The sequence below is a fragment of the Mandrillus leucophaeus genome, unplaced genomic scaffold, assembly GCF_000951045.1.
Source record: "Mandrillus leucophaeus isolate KB7577 unplaced genomic scaffold, Mleu.le_1.0 Scaffold1414, whole genome shotgun sequence".
NCBI classification, from domain to species: Eukaryota; Metazoa; Chordata; class Mammalia; order Primates; family Cercopithecidae; genus Mandrillus; species Mandrillus leucophaeus.
In genome coordinates, this window is record NW_012101382.1 from 291,026 (window position 1) to 316,607 (window position 25,582).

Genomic DNA, 25,582 nt, shown 5'->3' on the forward strand with positions numbered 1-25,582 from the left:
TTTTGTGAGTACATAGTAAGTGTGTATATTTGTGGGGTACATGAGATGTTTTGATATAAGCATGCAATGTGAAATAATCACATCATGGAGAACAGAGTGTCATACTCTCAAGCATTTATCATTTGTGTTATGAACAATACAATCAGTCTTTTATAATGGTTATTCTAAAATGTAAAATTAAGTTATTGACTATAGTCACCCTGTTGTGGGATCTCAATCTGAATCTTTTCCCTTGCAGTGATCTGCTTTTCTACCCTGGAAACTTAAGAAAAATATATGTTCTTAGTGTTAATGTTCCTAAAATTCATTGTAGTGTTTCTAGAGTGTGAATTTGTTTCAAATATTGGCTATTCTGCATATCATGTTATGAACACTTTGAACCTGAGATCTGATTTTTTATTCTATTATAGGATGTAATTTGTTAAAACCTTAATCATCTTCATTTTATATTTTTTCTCCTTTTATGACTTCTCTGTGATAGATATTAGTATTGTTACAAATTTTAATTTCCTCACACCTTAACTTTGTCCTCACTCATTTCCTCTTGGCCCTCTTCTCGTGTGTTATGCAAGAATTCCTCCACAAATTATCTGATCACTAATTCATTATTTTAAAGCTTTTATTTTATGATGCAATCTCTCCCTTTGAGTTACATATTCAACATTTTTTATATCCAATATATTGAAGTGGTTATGCTTTACAATGGCTTCATTGTCCTTCATATTTCCATTGTATTTATTTCTGTAAGACTTTTTCCATTTGTTTAAATCTTATGTTAAGCTATGAATTTGGCTTCCCTAGATATATTTTGCTATCTGTTAGCTTTCACTCATAATGCTGAAGCTCCTCAGACATGTTGAATTTTTCTCCTTATAAATATCTTTATTGTCGTTATTGCCAATCTGCGGGGTGAGTCAAGCCTCAAGTACTAACTTCATTTATGTGTGTGTGTTGAAATTGGAGGAAATATACATTGAAAGAGCCTCCTACAATATAGTGCATGATTTCCTGCTCCCTATTCCCATTTCCAGCATAGATATTGTCTGTCCTCTAGGGAACACTGTAGTACATCTACTTCAATAGCTTATTTCCTAGATTATCAGCCAAGAGCTAGAGCCTACTGGACCTAAGCATAATTATTGTTCTTGGGGCTTCAGTCCAGCCTGGCTCCAGTATCACCTCTATAGAACTCTACAATCGGAACAATAAAAGAAAGAGATTTTGAAGTGACAAAGAGAGATCGAAATGACATTTCAAGTCTTTTCACTTTTTTAGTTTTTCTTTCTTCTCTTTTGTCTTTTCACTTTTTTTCTTTTTTCCTTTTTTCTTGACACTTTATTTTACTGAATTATAAAATCAACATTTCAATACTGCCCAGGACTTAGCCCATCACAGTTTACAAGGCATACCCTTTCCAACTGCTGCTCCAGTTATGTCCATCCTGATCACACTCATGAATAGGCTTGATTTCAACTGCATACAATGGAGGGAGAAACAGTGCAACAAATATCCTCTACAGCAACTCAATCTCTCTTCTTGGTTTTTGGACTTCCACTGAAGGCCACTTTCTCTCTCCCAGGAAATGCAAGAATTCAAAAACCTTAAGGCCTCTCATAGGTTTTGGTTGTTACTAAAAGGAGCTCCATATCATTCCCTGTCTCACACTGGAATTTCCAAAACTAGATAAGAGACTGAGAACTAGAATATATTTTACAGGTCTTTATCTTATACAGAAATCAGTGATGTTGGGCCATATTTTTGGAATGTATATAGTCTTCCATATATTTTGATTAAACTAGTTGGTCAATTATTCTTGTCACCTGTAGTGAATTTATCTAATAACTGTCCCAATTCCCCTAGTTAATGTTGGAGATACAAAGACACATTTTCATAATCTGTGTTTCTTTTAGCTTAGAGCTTATGCAAACTACAGCTGTCTCCTTTCCCATCTATGCCCTTTCTCTATTGCAGTGTTATCCTCAATATGCTATCATAGATGAAACTCCAAGAAATAGTATCAGGCAAATATTTTGACTGTATCAAAAGTTAATCAACTAATATAATTGTTTAAATTATAAATGTTTTGCATAATGCAAGCCACAATTGGATACATCATAATGAGGATTAAGTAATAGCCTTAATAAATAAAGATGTATTTTATTAAAATTCAGTGGACCATTTGTTTCTCAGGAGGTATCTCATACTTCTATTTTCTATTGAAACTTTTTAGCTTGGGAGTAATAGAAAAATCATATAGCAATGGGAATGTCCTGAGTTTCAGTATTAGAAGACAAGCTGATACTTACCATTGTTTTAGTTTTAATGAATTAATTCATTATTTTATTGTAGAATAATAAAATATATTTAAAGCTAAATTGACAAAAGTTTTTGGAACGTCTTTAGAAAAATAATCCCAGGTTACTCATTAGTTTAAAATAACTCTAAAATAACTTATTGCTGTGAATTAAACTCTGTAGCTTCCAATCTCTTTTATTAAAATTTTAATTAAAATGTTCCCTCTTGAAACACACTTTTCAATTATAACTTTAAGAAGACAATTTTCTTATTAAGGATGATTACATCCACTGATCTAATTTGGACTTCTTAAGGAAAATAAAACCTAATCTCAGCCATACATCAATCCTCCCCTAGGATTAGTTTCAACTGGTAATGATTTGTATTATATACTATAATATTTATAGAACTTATGTCGCACTAACTTTATTGCAATAACATTAAAATTCTTACCTTAGTCTTCACATTGAGTGTGGCCTATTCAGTGCCTACATCAATTAATAATCAATAGCAGAGACCTTTAGGAATTTAATACACAAAAGTCCTAAAATTTACCTATTTGTGATTGGGTAACTTAGCTATTTAATTTTGGCCATATCTCCATATGTCCTTTTATCTTCTAAAAAAATAGATTATAGAAACAAAATATAAAAAGAGTAAAATTTACTTAAAATGTATGCAACAGAACTATGTTAGAAGAATGGATAAGTAGATGGAGGAACAAATGCAAAAAAGGTATACTTCAAAACAAATGCATCAGCTAATTCATACGTAATGTTATCGTGTGAATTATTCTGTTGTTTTCAAACTAGTTCTGCACTATGTAAGAAGTTATCTATTAGGTTGATAAAAGAGTAGCGGTTTTCACCATTGAAAGTGGGAAATAGCACCACACAGACCTTAGCCTACCTTTTACAATGATCCCAAGAACTCATGGAAATATTTTCAAATGCATAAATTGTAATTTGCTGCTATTATTAATAGGGACATTTATAAATTCATAAGCAATTTAAAAATTATTTTTAAATTGTTAAAAGAAGGATTGGTGTATTTTGAAATATTAAAAATTAGTGACTAAAATGACACGATATGTACATGAGAATATATGTAACTATAGATTATTGGTCATTTCAGCACCCAGAACTCTGCATAACATAGGGAATATGTAGTTGCATATTTTACAATCATTATCAACAGAAAGGTGGAATTGAAGTTAAACTGCTCCAAATATTTCAAAGGCTTCCTAATAGAAAGAAGAATAGAGTATATCCATAACATGTTCCAATTTTCAAAGAAAATTGAAAACCTGTAATGAAATCTTTCCACCATAGATTTTAATCAGTCACCACCATGAGCAAATACTAGTAGCTAAGTAAGCAGGCCTTAAAAGTCCTGGAGAGAAACAGAGGACATTTGCATAAACAAAACCTGGAAAACCTGTCCAAGAACAGCAGGACGTAGAGACACTGATACTGTGAACATAGACGAAAACTTGATTTAGTCAAGAAGACATTTCAGCCTCTATGTGGGGTGATACGTGGTATCAGGATTTTAATTTTGAAAGACAAGGTCCTCAGAGCTTGATGCTGTTACATGAAGACAGATCTTGGGGAAGTGGTGACAAAATGCCCTTGTGGTTTAGGTCAGTGCAGAACACACTGCAAATCTTCTTTACAGAAAGGTGTCAAAACAGAAGAGCATATTTTCCTTTTGGGTCTTTCAAATCTAATATTTGTAAATCATGGTGAATAGTAATTTGAATACTCAGAATCTATTTGTCACTACATTCAAACAGTCAATTAAGCTCCACCTCTAGTAGAGGAATGTATCTACACACATTATTTGGAATTCCTCTATAAATTTTGTCCTTCCCCCCACCCCCACTTATTTATTTATAAGTCACTGCTTCTCTGCCCTCTTATGAACAGAGCTTGAAAATATTTCTGTGTATCCAAATCCTGTTTGAGTAGGCAGAATAATGGCCCGCCAAAGATGTCCATATCCTATTCCCCAGAACTTGTAAATACTGGTGCTACATGACAAAAGAGACTTTGCAGATATAATTATATCACAGTATTTAATTAGGGAGTTTATCCTGTATTATCTAGTTTGGCCCAACTTAATCAAATGAGTCCTTAACAGCAGAGAATTTTCTCTGGCTGAAAGCGGAAAACAGAAGGAGTAGAAATGAAAATCAGAGAGATTCCAATTCTAAGAATTCAATGCATCATTGCTGGCTCTCAGATATAGGAACCTACAAACCTGAGAGGACCTTCAGGGGTTTATTAACAGCTAGCCAAAAGCAGGTAGCTCAGTCCTATAATTGCAAGGAACTGAATCCTGCCAAAAGCCTAAACGAGATTAGAAGTAAATTCTTCCTAGAGCCTTGTAATGAAAACCCAGCCAAAAAAACTTTATAAAATCCAGAGCAAGAAACCAGGAGAGCCAACCTGAATTTCTGACGTACAGGATTGTTTTTGAACACAAAATTGTGTTATTTCAAGTAGCTAAATTTGTGACAAGTTGCTACAGTAGCAATAGAAAATGAACACATATTATATACATATCTGTAATTATTTCCATATCAACCTATGTGTATATTGAACTTAATATGAGTTCATACTGATATCTCAGACTCTTAGTCTAGCACCACAGAGTTCATTCTGCTCTTGCTTATTTGTAACTTATTTTCCTGACAGTGAGAAACTTTTTATTATCTTCCATTATTTGCTTATCTCTAATAACACATATAGTTTAAGAATTATTCATCTATAAGTGTGTGATATTCAAATTTACCAACTAGAGTATTATATTTATAGACAGTTGTTTTCGTCTTTAATTTTACAAACTGAATACCTCTTTTGCAAAGTTACTTAAGTCATCCCCTTTTTTTTTTCCACATGACCTGTAGTAAAATTTCCACATCACCTGTAGTAAAATTTCCTATATATTACAATACAGTTAGGCTTATTTGTCAAAGGCTACATTACATAATAAGATTCCCTAACACTCTAGATCATATTTTTTTATTTGCATTCATTAAAGTTCACTCTCTACAATGTACAATTCTATGAATTTTGACAAGTGCATAGAATGTTGTATCCACCACTCCAGTACCTCATAGAAAAGTTTACCACACTAAAAATCCTTCTGCGTATCCCCATTATAGTTGACCACCCTGTCTTCTCCTAACATGTAGCAACCACTGATATGTTTTCCATCCCTATAGTCTTGCCTTTTTTCAAATATCATACAAATGGAATTGTGCAATCTCTACATAATTATTTTGCCTGGCTTTCTTCAGCTAGTAAGACACATTTAAGTTTTATCCAGGGCTTTTGTGTAAGTAAATAGCTTGTTTCTTTTCTTTTTTTAAAGTAATATTCCATCGCATGGATATATCACAGTTTATTTATTTATTACTTGAAGAATATACAATTTTTGGTAATTATTAAGAAAACTACTCTAAACATTTGTTTACAGAATTTTGAGAGAATACAGGTTTTTGATGTCCTTGGATGAATATCTAGAAATAGGATTGATGACTTGTATGGTAAGTCTATGCATATTTGTAGGAAACTGCCAAGCTGTTTCCCAAAATGGCTGTAGCATATTTCATTCCTGGGAGCAATAAATGAGAGTTTCTGTTACTATATATTTTTAACACCATTTAAGGTTGCTTTTAAATACTGTTGACTTAATTTTCAACATTGAGGAACTGATAAACTCTTTTCTGAGGTGGCTGCACCATTAGACATTCCTATCAGCAATAAATGAGGATTCCAATTTGTCCACGTCTTTCTCAACACTTGTTTTTATTTTTTATTTTAGCTATCTCAGTAGGTGATGCCTCAAATATATTTCTGTCAAAGACTTCATTTTACATATTTAGTTCACTCAGCTTATAGAGTTGAATGAAAAAAATTGTAAAGCCAATTTTCATTACTAAATCAACTAGCCACATACATTTGCTTTCTCCAAAAATGGAATATCTCACTCACTTTCAATTCTAATAGATGTTTTCATCCTTATGAAAACCATGCACTTTTCTCAGCTCATTTTCTAAGTTGTATAGGTAGGAAAGCAAACAGAGAGGAGAGAAAAAATAAAGAACCTCATCGTAACATTGTAGTCTGAAAGAAATGTCACCATTACTTTCAGCACTTGTTACTGATACTCTTTTTGCTATGATCTTATGGGATTCTCCTGCAGAAGTGACCATTCTTTCATGGTAGTCTGAAATTCTTCCATGGTAGTAAAATGGAACAAGCAAAGTAGTGAAAATATGACAGCATTACCATCCCATCCTAGAATATATCTAAAGATGAAGGCTAACAACAAGCCACATCCTCAACAGAAATATTTATCAAGACAAGGAAAAAACAGAACTATACTATGCTGACTTGAATAAGCAAGGTTTCATATGAAAATCATTATTTCAAATATTTATTTGATTTGGCACTACAGAGGTTTTTATATATCAAAATGTTAAGATTTAAAGTGAATGTGGTGTATGTAGGTTTGCGGGTGTTGGGGTGGAGTTCTTTTTGTTTTGTTTTTAATAATAAGAGCAACTGTTAACCGAGCTGTGGGGTGGGGGCAAAAAGAGCCAGAAGGAGTCGCAGACCTCAGGACCATTCTTGTTGTTTTATTAGAACCATTCTTATTCTGGGATTTCTTCACCTACCCAAGTCTCACCCAAAGCCAGGTACCTCTAATCCCCTACCTGGCCCTCTGTTCAGGCAGTTGGAATCTTCACCGAGCAACACATTTCAGATCCAGATTGACAGGACCATGAGCCAATCAGAAAGCTAGATTTCCTTTCCAGTCTAACAGTGGCTGTTGTGCTGGAGACAGTGTGGAAAAGAAAGGGGTGGGGCAAGGGGCAAGGACGTTAAAAATCACCACCGACTCAGCCTCCCAACAGCAAGTTGGTTCTTCAGCATTAAGATCCAGGTGTCAGCCTATGTCTTTATATTGTCAAGATGTCTCTTTCTAAGAAGTTGACTTTAGACAAACTGGATGTTAGAGGGAAGCGAGTCATCATGAGAGTAGACTTCAATGTTCCCATGAAGAAGAACCAGATTACAAACAACCAGAGGATCAAGGCTTCCATCCCAAGCATCAAGTACTGCCTAGACAATGGAGCCAAGGCAGTAGTTCTTATGAGTCATCTAGGTCGGCCTGATGGTGTTCCCATGCCTGACAAATATTCCTTACAGCCTGTTGCTGCTGAGCTCAAATCCTTGCTGGGCAAGGATGTTCTGTTCCTGAAGGACTGTGTAGGCGCAGAAGTGGAGAATGCCTGTGCCAACCCAGCTCCTGGTTCAATCATCCTGCTGGAGAACTTGCGCTTTCATGTGGAGGAAGAAGGGAAGGGCCAAGATCCTTCTGGAAAGAAGATTAAAGCTGAGCCAGATAAAATAGAAGGCTTCCGAGCATCGCTTTCTAAGCTAGGGGACGTCTATGTCAATGATGCTTTTGGCACTGCGCACCGGGCTCATAGTTCCATGGTGGGAGTGAATCTGCCCCATAAAGCATCTGGATTCTTGATGAAGAAGGAACTAGATTACTTTGCTAAAGCCTTGGAAAACCCAGTGAGACCCTTTCTGGCTATACTTGGTGGAGCCAAAGTGGCAGACAAGATCCAACTTATCAAAAATATGCTGGACAAAGTCAATGAGATGATTATTGGTGGTGGAATGGCTTATACCTTCCTTAAGGTACTCAACAACATGGAGATTGGTGCTTCTCTGTTTGATGAAGAGGGAGCCAAGATTGTCAAAGATATCATGACCAAAGCACAAAAGAATGGTGTAAGGATTACTTTTCCTGTTGACTTTGTTACTGCTGACAAGTTTGATGAGAATGCTCAGGTTGGAAAAGCCACTGTAGCATCTGGCATACCTCCCGGCTGGATGGGTTTGGACTGTGGTCCTGAGAGCAACAAGAATCATGCTCAAGTTGTGGCTCAAGCAAGGCTAATTGTTTGGAATGGGCCGTTAGGAGTATTTGAATGGGATACCTTTGCTAAGGGAACCAAAGCCCTCATGGATGAAATTGTGAAAGCCACTTCCAAGGGCTGCATCACTATTATAGGGGGTGGAGACACTGCTACTTGCTGTGCCAAATGGAACACTGAGGATAAAGTCAGCCATGTCAGCACTGGAGGTGGTGCCAGTCTAGAGCTTCTGGAAGGTAAAATCCTTCCTGGCGTAGAGGCCCTCAGCAACATGTAGTTAACATAGTGTTACTTCCTTCTGTTTTCTGTCCACAGCCTTTAAGTCAGCTTAGTGCTTTTACATTTCGATGTGACTTTTGTTAAAATCTACTCCTAGATCCAGACCTATGTAATGGACAAGCAACGGGCCACCAGGAACACTTATTATCAGCACAGCAGTTCATTTTAGTTTGGTCGTGTATTTGTCTATTCAAGTTCTCATTTGAACTTCACCATTGTGCATTGTAGGGAGGACTTATTCTTAAGTTGCCTATTAAAGAAGGTGAGCTGAAGAAGCTGAATCTTTTTATTTTAATCCAACTTTGCTATTGTTTCACAATTTGAAACCCAAAAGTCAAAACTTAAGTTGTTGGGAAAGGGTGGAATGAAAGTTCACAAACAAACAATAAATATGCTCAAACTGAGAAAAATAATTAAGTGTAAGAACTCATGGGTACCATTAAAGTTCTGCTAAGAGGAAACGTTATACTAAATAGGAAAAAGAAAGAGAAATGAAAGATCTTTATTAAACCCAAGGAATTTTTAAAAAGAAAAGAAATTAAACTCAAGATAAGAATTATGTTTGTGTGCATATCAATGCACAAGAATACACACAAATGCCAGCTAGAGAAAGAGCTACAAGTTAAACCCAAGTTGCAAATAAGTAATTGTTTTATTTTTAAGGCAGGCATTCTTTAATAAATAGATAACATAACTGGTACGTTATAAAACTTGGTTTTTGAGATAAATAAAATATATATACATAGTTTAATAATGGGAAAATAGAGATAATTCTCTATTAGAAAACAGAAGATAAAATGATAAGAAATGTAGAAAAAGCAAAAAAAAACACTTATTGGAAAATATTTTGCTTTATTCTGTAGACAAAGAGGTAGTTCAGAGCAATGCTATTAATAACAATAGTAATTAAGAGTAAAAATGCCGATTAACCTTTCCCAGCTATAATGTCTCATGTCCCGAAACCCCAGATCAATTGTCTATATTCAATATCCTGAATAATTGAGCTTCAAATATAAATCTTAATACATCTGAAACTTCAACGTATTTTAAGCAGAATGTTAATATCATAATAATCCCAGGAAAGATGTAGGAGTTAGGATTAATGGAATCAAAACTTCAGTAGTTGTAGTTGAAACAAGATTAAAACATATCACTCTCTCACCTGAGAACCCAGGGCAAATAACATGGGCTTTCCTTTATGAGGTCATCTAGGGAACCAAACTGGTGAAACAGATCTGTTACTCCCAGTGAGGGGGTTCAGTCTGTGTATGGTATGATGCCATTGTTCAAGTTTGTGCTACTTGATTGCCAACCTGAAGGGGGAAGTTCTTGAAAGGCAATTAGTTTTCTTTTCAATACATGATTCAAAAAGTTTAGAAATTTGTTTTCACTTATCCTACTGGCATTAGTTGTGAGATAAGGCCTATTTTGCAAGGGAGGATTGGGGATGTATTCTCTCTAGCTGCATACCTTGTGCCCAGCTAAAAAGTCAATGGATTCTATTGTTGAAAGGAAGTAAGGAGGGGAAAAACACTGAGGAAAATTAATGGTTTCTGACAGACTTCCATACTGGCCTCCCAAGTATCCATGTACAAGTATTCATGTTTTGTTTTGTTCTGTTTTGCTTTCCAAAAAGAAAGCATCTGTTCTCCAAGAGATACTATACAATCAAATGACTTGTCCAGTTACTGCATCCTACTCAAAATTGAGTATCTCTGAATTACACACAATTCTTTCTGTGTGATCCAGTGGGGGCCCAACAGGGATGAACTCAGAAACACAGTCATTTTTCTCATACCTCCCAGTCCCCCACTCCATACCTAGCCAATATACAATGGTGAAAAAGAAATAGGACAACTGCAACAAAAATACTTACCTAGAAAAAGTCACTGGCTCATTACAATTATGAAATAAATCACTCTGGATCAGAATTTTGAGAACTCCCTGACCTGGCAGCAGCAGAATTTCCTTGGTTACACTGGTTCTGGTCTTTGGGAGGAACTTATCCATTGTTCTTTTCTGGTTGGTCATTTGACCAATTGGGAAATTCTCTTTGTTTCCTTAACTTCCATGGCATATTCTGAAGCAGGTGGTATGCTTCATCAGGCCATATCAGGCCACTGCACAGATTTCCTAGCCTCTTTTTGCTGGTACAGTTTTGTTTGTTTGATTTTTCCGAGACAGAATCTGTCTCTGTCACTCAGGCTGGGGTAAGGTGGCATGATCTTGGCTCACTGCAGCCTCTACCTCCCAGGTTCAAGAGATTCTCATGACTCAGCCTCCCAAGTAGCTGGGATTAAGGCGTGTACCACCACATCTGGTTAATTTTTGTAGTTTTAGTGGAGATGGGGTTTCACCATGTTGACCAGGCTAGTCTTGAACTCCTGGCTTCAAATGATCTTCCCGTCTTAGCCTCCCAAAGTACTGGGATTACAGGTGTGAGCCACCATGACAAGCAGCTGGTTCTGGTTTAATAAACCAAGGATATCTTTTTGTATCACACAATTAAAAGCCTTTCAATGCTGAGCTAGTGGTTTTTCAACTTTCTCAAGAATTAAGGTTTCTGGTCTATTTAGTTTCATTTGGAAGAACTTCACCAAAAATCTCTTCTAGTTACACTTCTTTACTTTCTGATTCTTGTTTTTAATTAATTGGCTTCTTTGCTGGGCCTTTTCTTATTTTTATTTTACTTTATTTTATTTTTTTTGAGACGGAGCCTCACTTTGTTGCCCAGGCTGGTGTGCAGTGGTGCGATCTCTGCTTACTGCAACCTCCGCCTCCCGGGTTCAAGCAATTCCCTTGCCTCAGCCTCCCAAGTAGCTGGAATTATAGGCACATGCCATCACACTTGGTTAAATTTTATACTGTTAGTAGAGACAGGGTTTCACTGTGTTGGCCAGGCTGGTCTCCAACTCCTGACCTCAGGTTATCCACCCTCTCGGCCTCCCAAAGTGCTGGGATTAAAAGGCGTAAGCCCGGCCCTGGGCCCACTTTTCTTTATTTTAAAGATGACTAACGTGGTCATATGAAAAAGTTCATAGTGGTATGAAGGCAATATTTATAATCTAATCTTTGCGTGTGGCTTTTTCATACTTTTGGCTGAAAAGTCCACATGGGGGGACTCTAAAAAAAGCCATGAGTGACACTCTTTTTCCCATTGTTTGAAGTACTGAGGCAGTTAGTTTTTTCAACTCTGAGAAATCTCACTTTTCTAGTTTATTAGCCAATTTTAGGTTATCTCCCTTAAAAAGTTCTGTCACCTCTATTTCTAATTTCAGCTGTTCATTTTTTCCTAGCTGTGCTCATTTTTTGTTATAATATTTTACTAAAAACTGCGTATAGCAATCAAAATATACTGACATTCTGCCTTTCTAAGCACTTCTCTAGCAGCTTTAATCTCCACAGGAATATGTTCTGCCTAGTACTTTCCACAGTTAACAGTTTTATCCAATGCTGCAGCAGGTGAATTATCACCACCTTGCAGGCTTCAATGCCTTGTCACTTCTTCTCACCGACTCCTAAGTGAAAGCTAGATTTTATAAGTTTTATTAAGGCAGCATTACTACAGGGAACAATGTCTACATTCGTTAATCTGTAGACTAGTGGTTCTCAAGCAGAAACACAATTGTTCCACAGGGGACATTTGCCAAAGTCCAGAGACATTTTTGGTAGTCACGACCAGAAGAATGCTGTAGGCGTCTAGTGGTAGTGGCTAAGGATGCTACTAAACACCCTAAAATACACAGGACAGCTTTTTAGTACAAAAACACATTCAGCCCCAAATGTCAATCATATTAAGTTGAGAAATCTTGATCTAGAAACTACCATAATAACAATACTTAAAAATATAACTTCTCAAACAACATAGCAATTTTACTTTCTTAAGGTAACTTTCCAAGGGGTTACAGCTAAGTAGACACTTCTTGAGCTCATCCAAGGACCTAATAAAGTCTCTGTCATTATCTGTACTTGATTTTCATCTCTAGGAGCACGATGGTTAATTCGGTTGTTGACATTTTCCAACCTACTGTGCAGGGAAAGAGAATTCAGGGAAAACATCCTATTCTTAGGGAAAAGCACTGGAAGTCACACACATCAATTTTGTTTACATCCCCTCAGCCTGCACTTCATAATATGATCACATCTAGGTGACAGGGAACCTGGACAATAATGTTCTTTAACTGAGTCATCATGGGCCCCATTAAAACTGTTACTAAAAGGAAGAATAACAAAGGGTGAATTTAAGACAACATCAAAAAGAAGAACCTATGAAAATTTCACAAGACACTAGTAAGACCCATGGAGAAAATGCTTTCATAGATGATTTACTTTAAGAGAAAGCAGACCATTTAGAGAACAAGCACACTTCATTTAAAAAATTATGAAAGAAGAAAAATGAATATAGAAGATAATCACATGAGATAGAAAATAAACTGACAAGAATTATAAAACTACATGACAAATTCGAGTACTGGCAGTATAAGATATTAAATGGTGTAGAAATAAAAGACTTGAAAGTGTGTGGGGGAGGAAAATCAGTGAATTAGCATATTGGAAAAATAACATTACAATGAAGTTTTAGAAAGAGATGTTTGTGGAGCTACATACAGTCATGTGACCAGTAACAACGTTTCACTCAACAACAGGCTGCGTGTACAACAGTGGACCCATATGATCAGGTTTGAGTTGGAAAATTTCTATTACCTAGTGATGACTCTATGATCCTGACCCTCTGTAGGCCTAGGCTAAGGTGTGTGCTTGTGTCTTAGTTTTTAACAAAAAAGTTAAAAAAGTTAAAAATTATTTTAAAAATAGAAAAAGGCTTACAGAATAAGAATATAAAGAAATAAAAAGTTTTGTACAGCTATACAATGTCTTTGTACTTTAAGATAAGTTTTGTTTCAAAAGTTTTCAAAAAGTAGGAGAAAAAATGTTAAAAATGAAAAGTTTATAAAGTAAAAACTTACAGCAAGATAGTCAATTTATTATTAAAGAAAAAAATATTCGTAATAAATTTAGTGTGGCCTACATGTAAGGCGTTTCTAAAGTCTGCACTAGTAGGCCGGGCGTGGTGGCTCACATCTGTAATACTAACACTTTGGGAGGCCAAGGAGGGTGGATCACAAGGTCAGGAGTTCGAGACCAGCCTGTCCAACATGGTGAATCCCCGTCTCTACTAAAAATACAAAAATCAGCTGGGCACGGTGGCGCACACCTGTAATCCCAGCTACTTAGGAGGCTGAGGCAGGAGAATTGCTTGAACTCGGAGGGTGGAGAATGCAGTGAGCTGAGATTGTGCCATGCATGGCACTCCAGCCTGGGCAACAGAGCAAGACTCTGTCTCAAGATATAAATAAATAAATAAATAAATAAATAAATAAATAAATAAATCATAAAGTCTGCAGTAGTACACAGTAATGTTCCAGGCCTTCATATTCACCCTCTACTCACTCACCCAGAGTAATTCTCAGTCCTACAAGCTCCATTCATGATAAGTGCCCTACATAGGTTTACCATTTTTGCCTTTTATGCAGTGTTTTTACTGTACCTTTTCTATGTTTATATATATTTAAATATACAAATACTTGCCATTGCATTATAACTGCCTACGTTATTCAGTACAGTAACATGCCATATGAGTTTGTAACCTAGGAGCAATAGGCTACTCCGTATAGCTCAGGTGTGTAGTAGGCTATATCATTTAGATTTGAGTAAGTACACATATCCCAGCTGTTAAACAATGTGTGTATGACTGTATATAAATACATACACATACATCTATCATATATGTGCATATATGATATATGTATATATTTAATATAATATTTGGTATAGTTATAAGAATTTTATAGTTATATATTATAATTGTATACATTAAAAATACTTTGCTATGTATTAATATCAAAGTTTTAAAAACCTTAAAATGTTACCATAAGATGGTGGTATTGCCAAGGTTTCAGTTTGAGTTATTTAATTCACATGCTTGGATATTAGTATTCATTTATTTTCTGTGCATTTTTAATAATATCTGTAAATTGATATAGCTTATTTCAAGGAACATTTGTTAGTAAAGCTGTGATAAACTAAATGCTAGAAAATAAAAGTAGGTGCCATTTTTATGTCCTTATGCTTTAAACTTTACCTTAATTTCAAATCTTACTTATTTATTAGAAGTCTCCTAGATGTTGTGACTCAGTTACCATTCTCTAAAGCAAAGTGTATTAATGATAAACCTAGAAAAATGAGCAGATCTCATAAAAAGTAAGAGAGAAAAATTTGGAAAATGACAAATCAGAGGGCATATGAACTTACGTATTAAAAAAGCAATGTTTTAGTTGGCATCTCCTCACCTCAGAGCACAACAGACTGTACCTCAAATTCTCCTGCCTTCTCTTTCACCTGGGAATTTTTTTAGTAGAGTACTTCTCATTTGTATCATTTAACATGTTTCATTTACCAAAAGGTACAAATACATGAAACTCTTTTTTTTTCTTCATAGTTTCTGTTCTGAATCCCCACCTTCTTTCTCTGCAGATGAATTGAGCTTTGCATTCTGGAAGGAAACATGAAGGTAGAGTCAGCTTTAAGGAGGAGCACTGGAAGTCACACACATCAATTTTGTTTACATCCCCTCAGCCTGAAGTTAGTAATATGATCACATCTAGGTGATAGGGAACCTGGGCAATAATATTTTTGACTGTGTCATCATGGGCCCCATTAAAACTGCTGCTAAAAGGAAGAATAACAAAGGGTGAATTTAAGACAACATTAAAAAAAATACTATGAAAATTTCACAATACACAAATAGATCCATGGAGACATTGGAGGTACAGTCAGCTTCGTGAACCTGTGGCCTGCACAGGCACACGGGGCCCTGCTCTCAGAAGAGCCCTACATTTGGTTTAATGCTCTACAGTTGCCATCTTGAAATTGTTAAGAATTTTTAACATGAAGTCAAGCCATGCTTTGTACTGGACATCCTCCCCCTAAAATTATGTAGCTAATCCTGCTGAAGGTTTCTCAGCTAAGCCCAGAGTTAAGGAGACTAACACGGGTCTTTAGTTTCACTCTTTGGATTACCACAGGTTTCTCTAACTCTTTAGAATCATAAAGAAGACCTAAGACTCTCTGAAAAATTAAGGCTCATAAAATTCTTCAAAAGATATGACCTCCCATCCTTCTCCAAAAGAATGTCATTGAGAAACAATCACTACCCAAATATGTCCTCCACATGTGTGTATGTTTAGATATTCAAGAAAAAAATCAATTTTAGCTTTCTTAATGGCTCCATGCTTGCCCTGAAAAATGTTCATATGTTCATATGGCTTTTTTATTTTTTACCAAAAAAAAAAAGAAGAAGAAAGGAGAGATTAACGAGAACATGATGTCAATCATTGTCCCCATGGTAGGGTACTATAGTGTTTCATTATAAACCTTCATTTTCTATGACAGCCTTCATGACTATGCAAAGTGAGAAGAATAGGTAGTTGATTGAGAATATCTCTGTTAAAAACCCTAGCTAAATTCTGTCTATTAAAAGTTAGGATTTTTTTTCTAGAAAATATACATGATTGCTTTAATAGAAAGCAATGAGCATACAAATTAAACGTGTATAGCTGACCTAGTAGAAAATTATACTTTCAGAGAAGCAAAAATAGTCTAGTGATATTAAAAATATCTTTTAATATGGCAGTTATATTTGCTCAATGCATTTGTTTTCTTAATATATTTATAAAACTTTGGAATTATTTAGACACTGTGATTTCTTTGAAAGAAGAATGATTTTTGTCAGTGTGTGTCTGTGGAGCAAAGAAAAGCAAAAGTATAATCATTGCAGTTTAATGATATATTTCTGACATGACCACATGAGCTCAGGTAGTGAATGGGGAGGGAAAGGAAGATGGAGGCAGAGAGGTAAAGGGTTAGCAGGGGATTACAAGTTTGTGACAGAATAATTTACAGTCATTGTTGACTAATTTGACAAGATGGGTAAATATTGGATAGGTAAATTCACGACGTGTAAATCAATAATCATGAATGTTGATGAAGGTAGTTTCGATTAATGAAAAAGGTGTAAGTCATACAATAAAAATGTTATTTCATATTTTAAGAAGCATGCATACATTAACTGGCTTTAAATTAAATAAATAATTATGAAGAGAAAATCTTCAGGTTCTAGATCAAACCTTTAAGTGTACTACAGAGAGATGAAGTGTCTTATTAGGAAGGAAAAGGAAATATTCACTTTAGAGTCAGAACTTCTTTCTACTAAGTTATTACAGGCTTGGGTTTAAGAATACTAAGTTATTACAGGCTTGGGTTTAAGAATACTTACATAAGGCCTCAAGATGCATGCTGTAGAGCAGGTTTCTCCATGTATTCTTACTGAGGCAGCAGCAGCAGCCAGCAACTTGTTAGAAATGCAGATTACTGGGCCTCCATTATACCTAACGAATTACAACCTCTGGTGATGAGATCCAGTAATATGTACTGTAATCAGCTCTCCAGTGTTTCTATTTCGGCTTTTGTATTAGGGTAAAGACCAGTTTAAAAGGAAACAGGAATTAGTTCTAGTGACAGTCATGCCACTACCTACTTGTTTTAACTGAGGCAAATCATTTCACTTCTCTGAGCTTCTTTAGCTGAAAAAGCATATATTTATTTATATGTTATCTGAGGTTCCTTCTAGTTTTTAAATTATATGGCTCTGAAACCCTGGTTGGTATCCTTGAGACTGTTGGCTGTAATTTTTATCTACTAAGACTCTTTACAAAAAGAAAAGAATGACCTAGAAGCTAAAGGACATTGTACATGGAGGTCTAAATTGTAGATGAAGAAAAAAAAAAATCAGAACCTTGGCTCTCCAACTATACATTCCTTTTGTAACTTGACATTTACTTTCTATATGTGAAGGCTACATCCCCCAAACTACAGTGTCTAAGAACTTAAAGAAATATAAAACAGTGTAATGGATTCAACTACTGTTTGTCTTAATAGAGCTATTTAGATAAAAAGAAGGTGAAGAACTCCCCAGGTAAGAAAAAGTGGGTATTCACAAAATGTCTGAAATCGGTTTCTGTAGGAGAAAATTGATAGTTAATACAACATCTGCACATTTAAGTATTTGGTTTTGTATTTGCTTATTCTTGTTGGTTGTTTAAAGTTGTGATTTGGCTGCTTACATAGATAGCAAAAAAAAAATGTAGAGTGAGAAAGAGGCTTAGTTTTCATTGTATGCACTCTTAATACAGTATAATTAGTGCATTAATCATCTTTTCATCGGGACAAGTCATTTACAGTTGAGAAGGAAATGGACTTAACTGGATAAGCTCAGATATGACCTCTGCAAAATGTCTTAACCCAACATTTCCTGCCCAATCCACACTCCCAGATGAATGAATCACACTTTTGGGGTATTTTGTTCTTTGTGCAAACCTGTTGTTTTACTCTTTAATATTATTGGAATGTTTTGTTGACATATCCCTCTCTCAATTTTTGAAGGTCAGAGACTACATCTTATTCAACTCTCTACTTCAGGGTCTAGCACAGCATTTGGCATATAGAAGATTTGCAGCTATTGATTTCTTACTGTTGGTGATGCTGTTGTTTTGTAAATTGAAAGTAATATTGAGAGATATGTGGAAAATACAAATTGTACAATGAGAGCAAAAATGTAACAATGTCCATGTTGCTACATAACAGGAACCTCATTTTCACAATCAAGAATTTTTTTTTCTTGTTAAAGGAAATGGAATATTCCACTTATCACAGCATGCTACAGTAAAGAAAATGAGCTAACCAGGATACAGGATAATCAATCATTAGAGAAAAAAAGAGTTGAATTCCTATATAAGTAATGAGAAGTCATTAATGAAAGGCACAAAAAGTTAGTTCTGCATACTGTACCAGCAGGAAGAGTGATGAAGGGAAAGGAACCAGTGACTGTGATGAGATATTGAGAGTGAATTGTTTGACTATTTCATCAGCAAAAACTAATGATTTCCTTAGCAGAGAAAAAATTGAAATTTATATCAAAACGCTACTTGCTACCTATTATTTTTAAGTTATTTATATAATTATACCTAAGTAAATGATATAGAGGTAGTTGAAACTCACATTCATTCATTGTTTATTTAGAAATTCTCAATTAATTTCAGAGATATAAAATTCTGACAGATATTCTAAGGTAACTGTAGATTAATTTTTAGATTGATTAAGTTTATGTAATGACTGCAACTGATTTTCTTGTCTACTGAGCTGGTAAGGTGTACTATTTACAGACCCTCCTTTACTCAAACACATTTATGGTATGGTGAGATATATATAATATTATAAAAATCACCTACCACAGTGCTAGACACTTTATATCCTCACCTTACAGATGGTTTCTTCTGACCCCTCTCTAAACTTTCTACACTCTTTACTATAAAATAAGCCAACTATCTTGAAGCAAAACTTAACATTCTCTCTTTCCAGATAAAATATCTCCCTCTCTTTCAACCATATAGCTTATATTTTTACCAGACCCTTACTATCTTAGACATCTAGATCAGACAAGGCTCTGTCAGGAAGCTGAGGGTAACCAACTGTCCTCGTGTGTAGCAAGGGCATCTGATTTTCGTGCTAAAATAAAATCATGAGTGTCATGCAAACCAGAATAGTTGGTCACCCTAGGAAGCACACTGAAATACTTAATTCGAAGCAGTTTACTGAAGGAACTATTTAAGTATGGGTAGGGTTAAGAATTAAGATGAAGTACCTGAGGGCCCGCAACTGGGGATGCCCTAGACCAGAAATTTCTAAGGAGAAGGAGCTGTTATCAGAGACTAGTGAAAGCTGTAGCTGGAGAGAGAAGCTGTTGCATAGGAGGTACAGAGCCAAATTTCAGCTTGAGGTGCGGGCTAGAGAGGAAGGTGGAACTAAATGCCTAACCTCTTTTCTTCACATTTAGATTTCCTGGTGATGTCTCTCACTGGCAGAATCTTGTTTTCTGTCAAACAGAAAGCCAGAAAACAAGAGAACTTCTGAGGAATCAGACTCCAGTAGCTGAAACTTGGTAAAGAGAGACTGAGTGTCGATGTGGAGGGGTGAACAATGTCTAGCCTGTAACACTTCCCTGAGCAAATTACAGTTATTTCGTGACCTTTAAAAGAATGTTGCACTCCAAACACTCAGCTGTAACTTAGCAAGTTGCAAAATATGGAGACATCTCTAATTCAGTCATACAATATGCAAATTATCTGAATACTTCCAAGCATTATATATTGTCGTATTGTATAAAAATGATGCAAAGGTGAAAATGCCTGACTATTACCTTTCCATAACACTCTTATATTTATTAGTTTAACCATTCTACCAATAAGCCAATTTAAAATTATCAATATTCAAGTAATCAATCATATTTAATTTCTCATAGTCTATCAAAAACTAGAACCAGTAGGATTATTTTGACTCTGAAGCAAGCAGATATACTACTTAATGGTGAAATTGTTTATCTAGTTAATTCATGATAATATTAATCCTTCGAATAGAAGAATTCTAAACAAACAGTAGAAAGACTGAGAATGTTGTTTCGCAATCATCAGCCAAGAAGAAAAACAGTTCTCTAAATTCAAGATGTTATGTCCTTATCTTAAAGACATACTGTTGATCAAACCTAGTTTTTTTTAAAGTGAGGGACATAAGCATTCTTATTTGTTTTTTATCCGTAAAATGGAAATGATATTAAGATATATTAGTTGGGTGCATGTGTGTGTGTGTGTGTGTGTGTGTCTGTGTGTGTGAAGACTGATAAATAAGCAGGAGGCCATCAGCCTGAGGTTGTCTCCATACCCTGAGTCCCTACAAAGCAAATTACAACCTAAGTTAATATGCAAACAGTCTCAAACCTAAATTAGGAGTACAAGGAAGAGTCTAGTTTCAGCCAATCACAAGCAGCCATGTTTCAGCCAATTACAGGTAGCCAACTGATCACTCCATGCCCAAATAAAGCAGATGCCTAGTTGTAGCCAATCAGGTGATTTCTCAACTCTGCTTCTGTGGCTATCCTATAAAATCTCACTGCTCACACTGCTGGGTGGAGCTCTCTGAGACTCTTCTGATTCTGACTGCTACCTGATTTATGAATTGTTCTTGGCTCAAATGAACTCTGTTAAATTTAATTTGTCCAAAGTATTTCTTTAACAAAACCAAGGGATACAATATTTGTAAAGTGCTTATCACAGTGTTTGAAAGAAAGTTCAAAAATAGGTATGCATTTATATTATTAATAATAAGAAAATGGTTTACTCTGTGCAACTATTCAGGGTTAAATGGATTAAAAACATTTTCATAAGATGAGAGTTTCCTTGGAAAGAAGAAATATTTACAGGAAACCATTTTTATAAACTGTCAGGTCAGTCTTACAAAATACCTGTCAAGTTCTTTGTTCAACTGCAGTCTTTCAGTGTCCTTGGAGAGTATGTTCTCCAATATGTTTCACTATATTTCACTATGTTCTGAAATATAATGAAACATACTCTCCTTGATCTCCAGTCATTTTTCTTGGTATTTAAAGCCTGCTTTGACAATTAAAGTTTTAATGCATCCTTTTTCTCAGTGATTATAAAGGTCACCATACTAGTACTGAAATTTTGACAAACACATTCTTTTATTTCTCTTTTACATGTTAATTTGAGGGAATATTGTATCTTTCATTATTTTGTAGCCATGGGAATAAAGACTACTTTTGTTCACTAGATAGCTGCTTCAGTGGTGTCAAGAAATGCACTTGCTCTACTTTTATGTGGCTGTGCATATATCCCACCCTATACTTTGGGAGGAGAACTATGTCTTATTAATTTTGACACAAACTATTACTACTTAAATTTTTGAAGAGTTCTGAAATGCCCAATGTAAATAATTAGTTTTCTCCTGTAAGTACTCTCCTGTCATCTTGGAATTTTATTGTGATTTAGGTTACCTAGGTAGAAGAGAACACTAGTGCTGATGAACGCTTGATTGGAGCTTTAAGAGGACTAAGAATTCAATTCTAAAGGACAGACTTAGGTTTCAGACAGATTTCTCTCTCTTTGGGAGAAATTATTGATAATGAGACAGAAATAACTTGAAGAAATATGACCTAGAATTATTGTGTTACATAAATATTCCAAACAAAAATCCATATTCACCCCTTACTCTGCTGAGGGAGGATGGTCAAGCTGAGCAGCTGAACCAAACTTCACGGGATATACTGGGATACTGTAGATAGAGCAAAGGTGCCCGTGGAAACAACACACAAAATATATAGGAAATTTGAATGATTTGGCTAATAATGAAGTCAGAGCATTTGTTCCTAACTATTTAATATTTGAGTTGTGAATGTCTAGGAGGCACCAGTGGTGTTTGGGAGCCTATAATATAAGCAGTTGCTATCGCACTTGTATTACAAACTCTTGAAGACATACATATCTATTGTGTATAATGACAGTACTACATAGTAACAAGGTCATTATTACTGATGTTATTTCATCCTGTTTCAGAGGTGTGGAAATAAGAGACGTTTCAGAAGCACAATCCAAGTGGAACTAACTGACGAAAACATTGTGTTCCTTCCTGAATCAACCACACTGTATAAATACTTGCCCAATGATTTTGCAGGACCACAATATTACCCAAATCCAGAAACATGATTATACTAACCAAGGAAATGGCATTTACACCTCCTTTCTGCTTTCAGTATAATTTGTATTATATATGCAAGGCTGGAAAGAACAAGATGGCATAGTGTCAATTCTATAGTTTCAGCCAATATTTCTGTCTGCAGAAATGCAGCATACTGGCAATTATAGATATTTGAACGTTCCTTGTTCCTATCTCAAAAGAAACAAAACTTCTGTAGATTTACAGAAGTCCTATAATTATGTAGAGTGGGCATGTAAAACTTGATCAGTCTGTAACGTTCCTCCAGATGTACTAACAAATGGGAAGAGCCAGAAGGATTTATAAAATTGAATTTTGTGTAAGAATATGACAAACTACTGTGCATGGTCAATAATTCATGATAGGGACTACATTGAATCTGTAGTTTGTTTTGAGTAGTATGGGCATTTTAACAATATTAATTCTTCCAATTCATGAACATGAAATATCTTTCCATCTTTTGTGCGTGTCCTCTTCAATTTCTTTCATCAATGTGTTATAATTTTGTAATGTACAGAGCTTTCACTTCTTTCTTTACGTTTATTCCTAGGTATTCTACTTTATTTGCAGCTATTGTAAATAAGATTACTTACTTGGTTTCTTTTTCAGATTGTTTGCTGTTGGCATATAGACATGCTACTGATTTATGTGTGCTGATTTTGTATTCTTCAACTTCATTGAAGTTGTTTATCAATTCAATGAAGAATTTTTTGGTGGAGACTTCAGCTTTTTCTAAATATAAAAGATCATATCCTCTATAAACAGAGATAATTTGACTTCTTTCTTTCCCATTTGGATGAACTTTATTTCTTTCTCTTATCTAATTGCTCTGGTTAGGACTTCCAGTACTATGTTGAATAAAAGTAATGAAAATGGGGATCCTTGTCTTGTTCAAGATTTTAAAAGAAAGGGGTTTAGTTTTTCCCCATTTAGTATGATACCCAAAATAACCAAAAGATTGGAATTGAAATGTTCCTAACACAAAGAAATGATAGATGCTTGAGACAATGAATATGCCAATTACCCTGATTTCATCATTACGCATTGTATGCTTTGTATTGATATATCACAGGTACTTCATAAATATGCACAATTATTATGCATTCGTCATCCACAATAATTAAAAATTTAAAAATTTAAATTAAAGTAGAAAAGGCAAATCTAACTTTAAAAATAATTATGATTTATGATTGTGGTCCAAAGAATTATCAGACTTTCAGATTGAAGAATATTATCAACAAGTGGGACAACAAGATTAAAACCATGTTCAACTGAAAAAAAAAAGAAGCCAGCAAATATATGATTGACATGCAAAAACTAACCTATTTTTTATTTCCTCACAGAATTTTTAATCACTAGAAATTATAATTATTCAATAAGTAGAGTAATAAATATATGAAATTAATTATATTCTGAAGACAAATTTGATTTCTCTTTTTTGTTCCCTCTGGTTCTTCAAATATTTTCATTTGTGTAAAAACAAATTATGTAAGCAAAAACGGTTTTTATCTGATGATAAATATAATCCACACTATTTTCAAATGTGCAGTGAGTACTACACAGTTACAGCATGCGACTGATTAAACAATTCCCAGGAAAGCCCAGAGTTTGAAAGCAAAATGTGAAAATGGTTTAGTAGACTGCCAGACACCCTTCCACTGAATCTCTGATTCTACCATCCACATAGGGACAGATTAAGTGAGGAAGTAGGGAGATACTTTTAACTTCGCACTACATTACTTCCTTTTGGAAGTCATCAATACCTTCCAACTTTCTTACCACACAATACAAAGTAGTCTTTCTGGAGTCAAGGACCACTTTCAGTCTTCAATCATTTTCAATACTCTCCTCAACAGCATATTACATAATTCCTCTACAATCTCTCACATCACTATTTTTTAAATTTGTCCTATATTCCTTACTGCCTCTTGAAAAATATGGTCTCCAAGTTTATTTTGAATGAGAGAAACTAAAAGTATGCCTGAATATGTGCTAGAAATTCAATATAGCAGATATAATTATTGTGAATCTTCACCAATTTCACCCCATATATACAGGATTGAAGAGCAATCTAAAGAGGAGAAATGGGTACTGGAGCCCATGTAGGTACCTATCTTGGCATGGGCAACATTTCCTGCATGTCGCTGTAGACCCAGTTGGTCTCAGCCACAAGAAGAGGACTTAGAAATTTTCAAGGGAATCATTCCAAAGTACAATAATCCTCCGAGACCCAAATTACAGTCCAAGGAATTATTTTATCAGTGCGTTTATAGATAACATTGAGCTCATTTACAAGAAATTCTTACTTCCTTATTTTTTCAATTCGTCGATCTTTAATTTGCTTTGTCATGTAATCGCAAATTCATTTAAGGTTATTTCCCTCTTTCAGTTATCATATATAAATATGTCTGGTCTCTAACTATTCTAATCCTATTTTTTCTGGTGTCTGTCTATACTTCTGTTCTTTTATTTTCTATACTTCCTGTAAAGAAAGGCTTGTGATGTTCTTATTTTATTAAATACAAATCTATTCATAAAAAAGAGGCTGTAAATATCTGAGATTTTCATTATGTTTTCTGGTGTAGCTGTGGAACAAAATTTTTGAATTAAAGCATATGTAACTTATGAATTACTTTCATTTAATTTCTCTGTTAAATTATATATTATATTATTAACATCAATCTTTTAAAAAATGTTCAGTACTGTTCTCAGTATTATGTTATTTAATAACATAATATATAATGTTTTATAACATTATAACATTACATATAATATATAAAGTTATATATTATGTTATTAACATCAATCCTAAAAAATGTTTAGCTAGCAGGGACCCTGCCCCTGTATCTGAATCTCAGGGGACGGCTTTTATTTAAAGTAACTTTCTTGAAAATATCTAAGCCTCCCTTCTGTGGCTGGGATAAGCTGGGGCCAGTGGTGCTGTCCTAGAAGCCACGTCTAGGACTTGAGTGGCTCTTAGTCTCCATTTCCCTGCCTTTGAGCTGCTGTCTAAGTCTCTGCTCCATACGTGGGGTCTAGTTGCCCCCAAAGGCATCATGATTGAATCTATAGGTTATCTCAGCTTCTGTGGCCAGGCCTCAGTTCCAAGTAGGCTGCCTGTCAGTGGATCACTCCTAATTGCATGTGTGTGTGTGTGTGTCTGTGTGTGTGTGTTTTAACAGGATTAAATAATATTGGGCCTCTAGGACTATGCTTACTCGCTGATTTTAGGTAAGTCAAGTAGTTTAAGTAAAAAGAGGCACCACAGAAACTATATTCTCAGGGCTTTGCACACTCTACAAATCAAGGGTATATTATCCCTGAATTTATTTCCAAAATAGTGTCTGCCGGGGGTGGTATTTAAAA

At 35.0% G+C, this 25,582-nt stretch overlaps 1 protein-coding gene and 1 long non-coding RNA gene across 2 annotated transcripts in view; one reads left to right on the plus strand and one right to left on the minus strand.

Moving 5' to 3' along the window:
- The window catches only part of LOC105535108, a 32,222-nt gene extending 18,419 nt beyond the window's left edge, over positions 1-13,803 (minus strand). The window contains exon 1 of the long non-coding RNA XR_001005383.1: positions 13,752-13,803. This is a non-coding gene — a long non-coding RNA (uncharacterized LOC105535108). The remainder of the gene's footprint in view (positions 1-13,751) is intronic.
- Positions 7,133-8,817, plus strand: PGK2 (phosphoglycerate kinase 2). Its single transcript, XM_011974113.1, has one exon. It carries the CDS (start codon positions 7,281-7,283, stop codon positions 8,532-8,534), a length of 1,254 nt encoding a protein of 417 aa, XP_011829503.1. The 5' UTR covers positions 7,133-7,280; the 3' UTR covers positions 8,535-8,817.
- Positions 13,804-25,582: the final 11,779 nt, after the last annotated feature.

Coding starts and splice junctions, on each gene's coding strand:
- PGK2 (XM_011974113.1), top strand. CDS start 7,281: ATGTCTCTTTCTAAGAAGTTGACTTTAGACAAACTGGATGTTAGAGGG.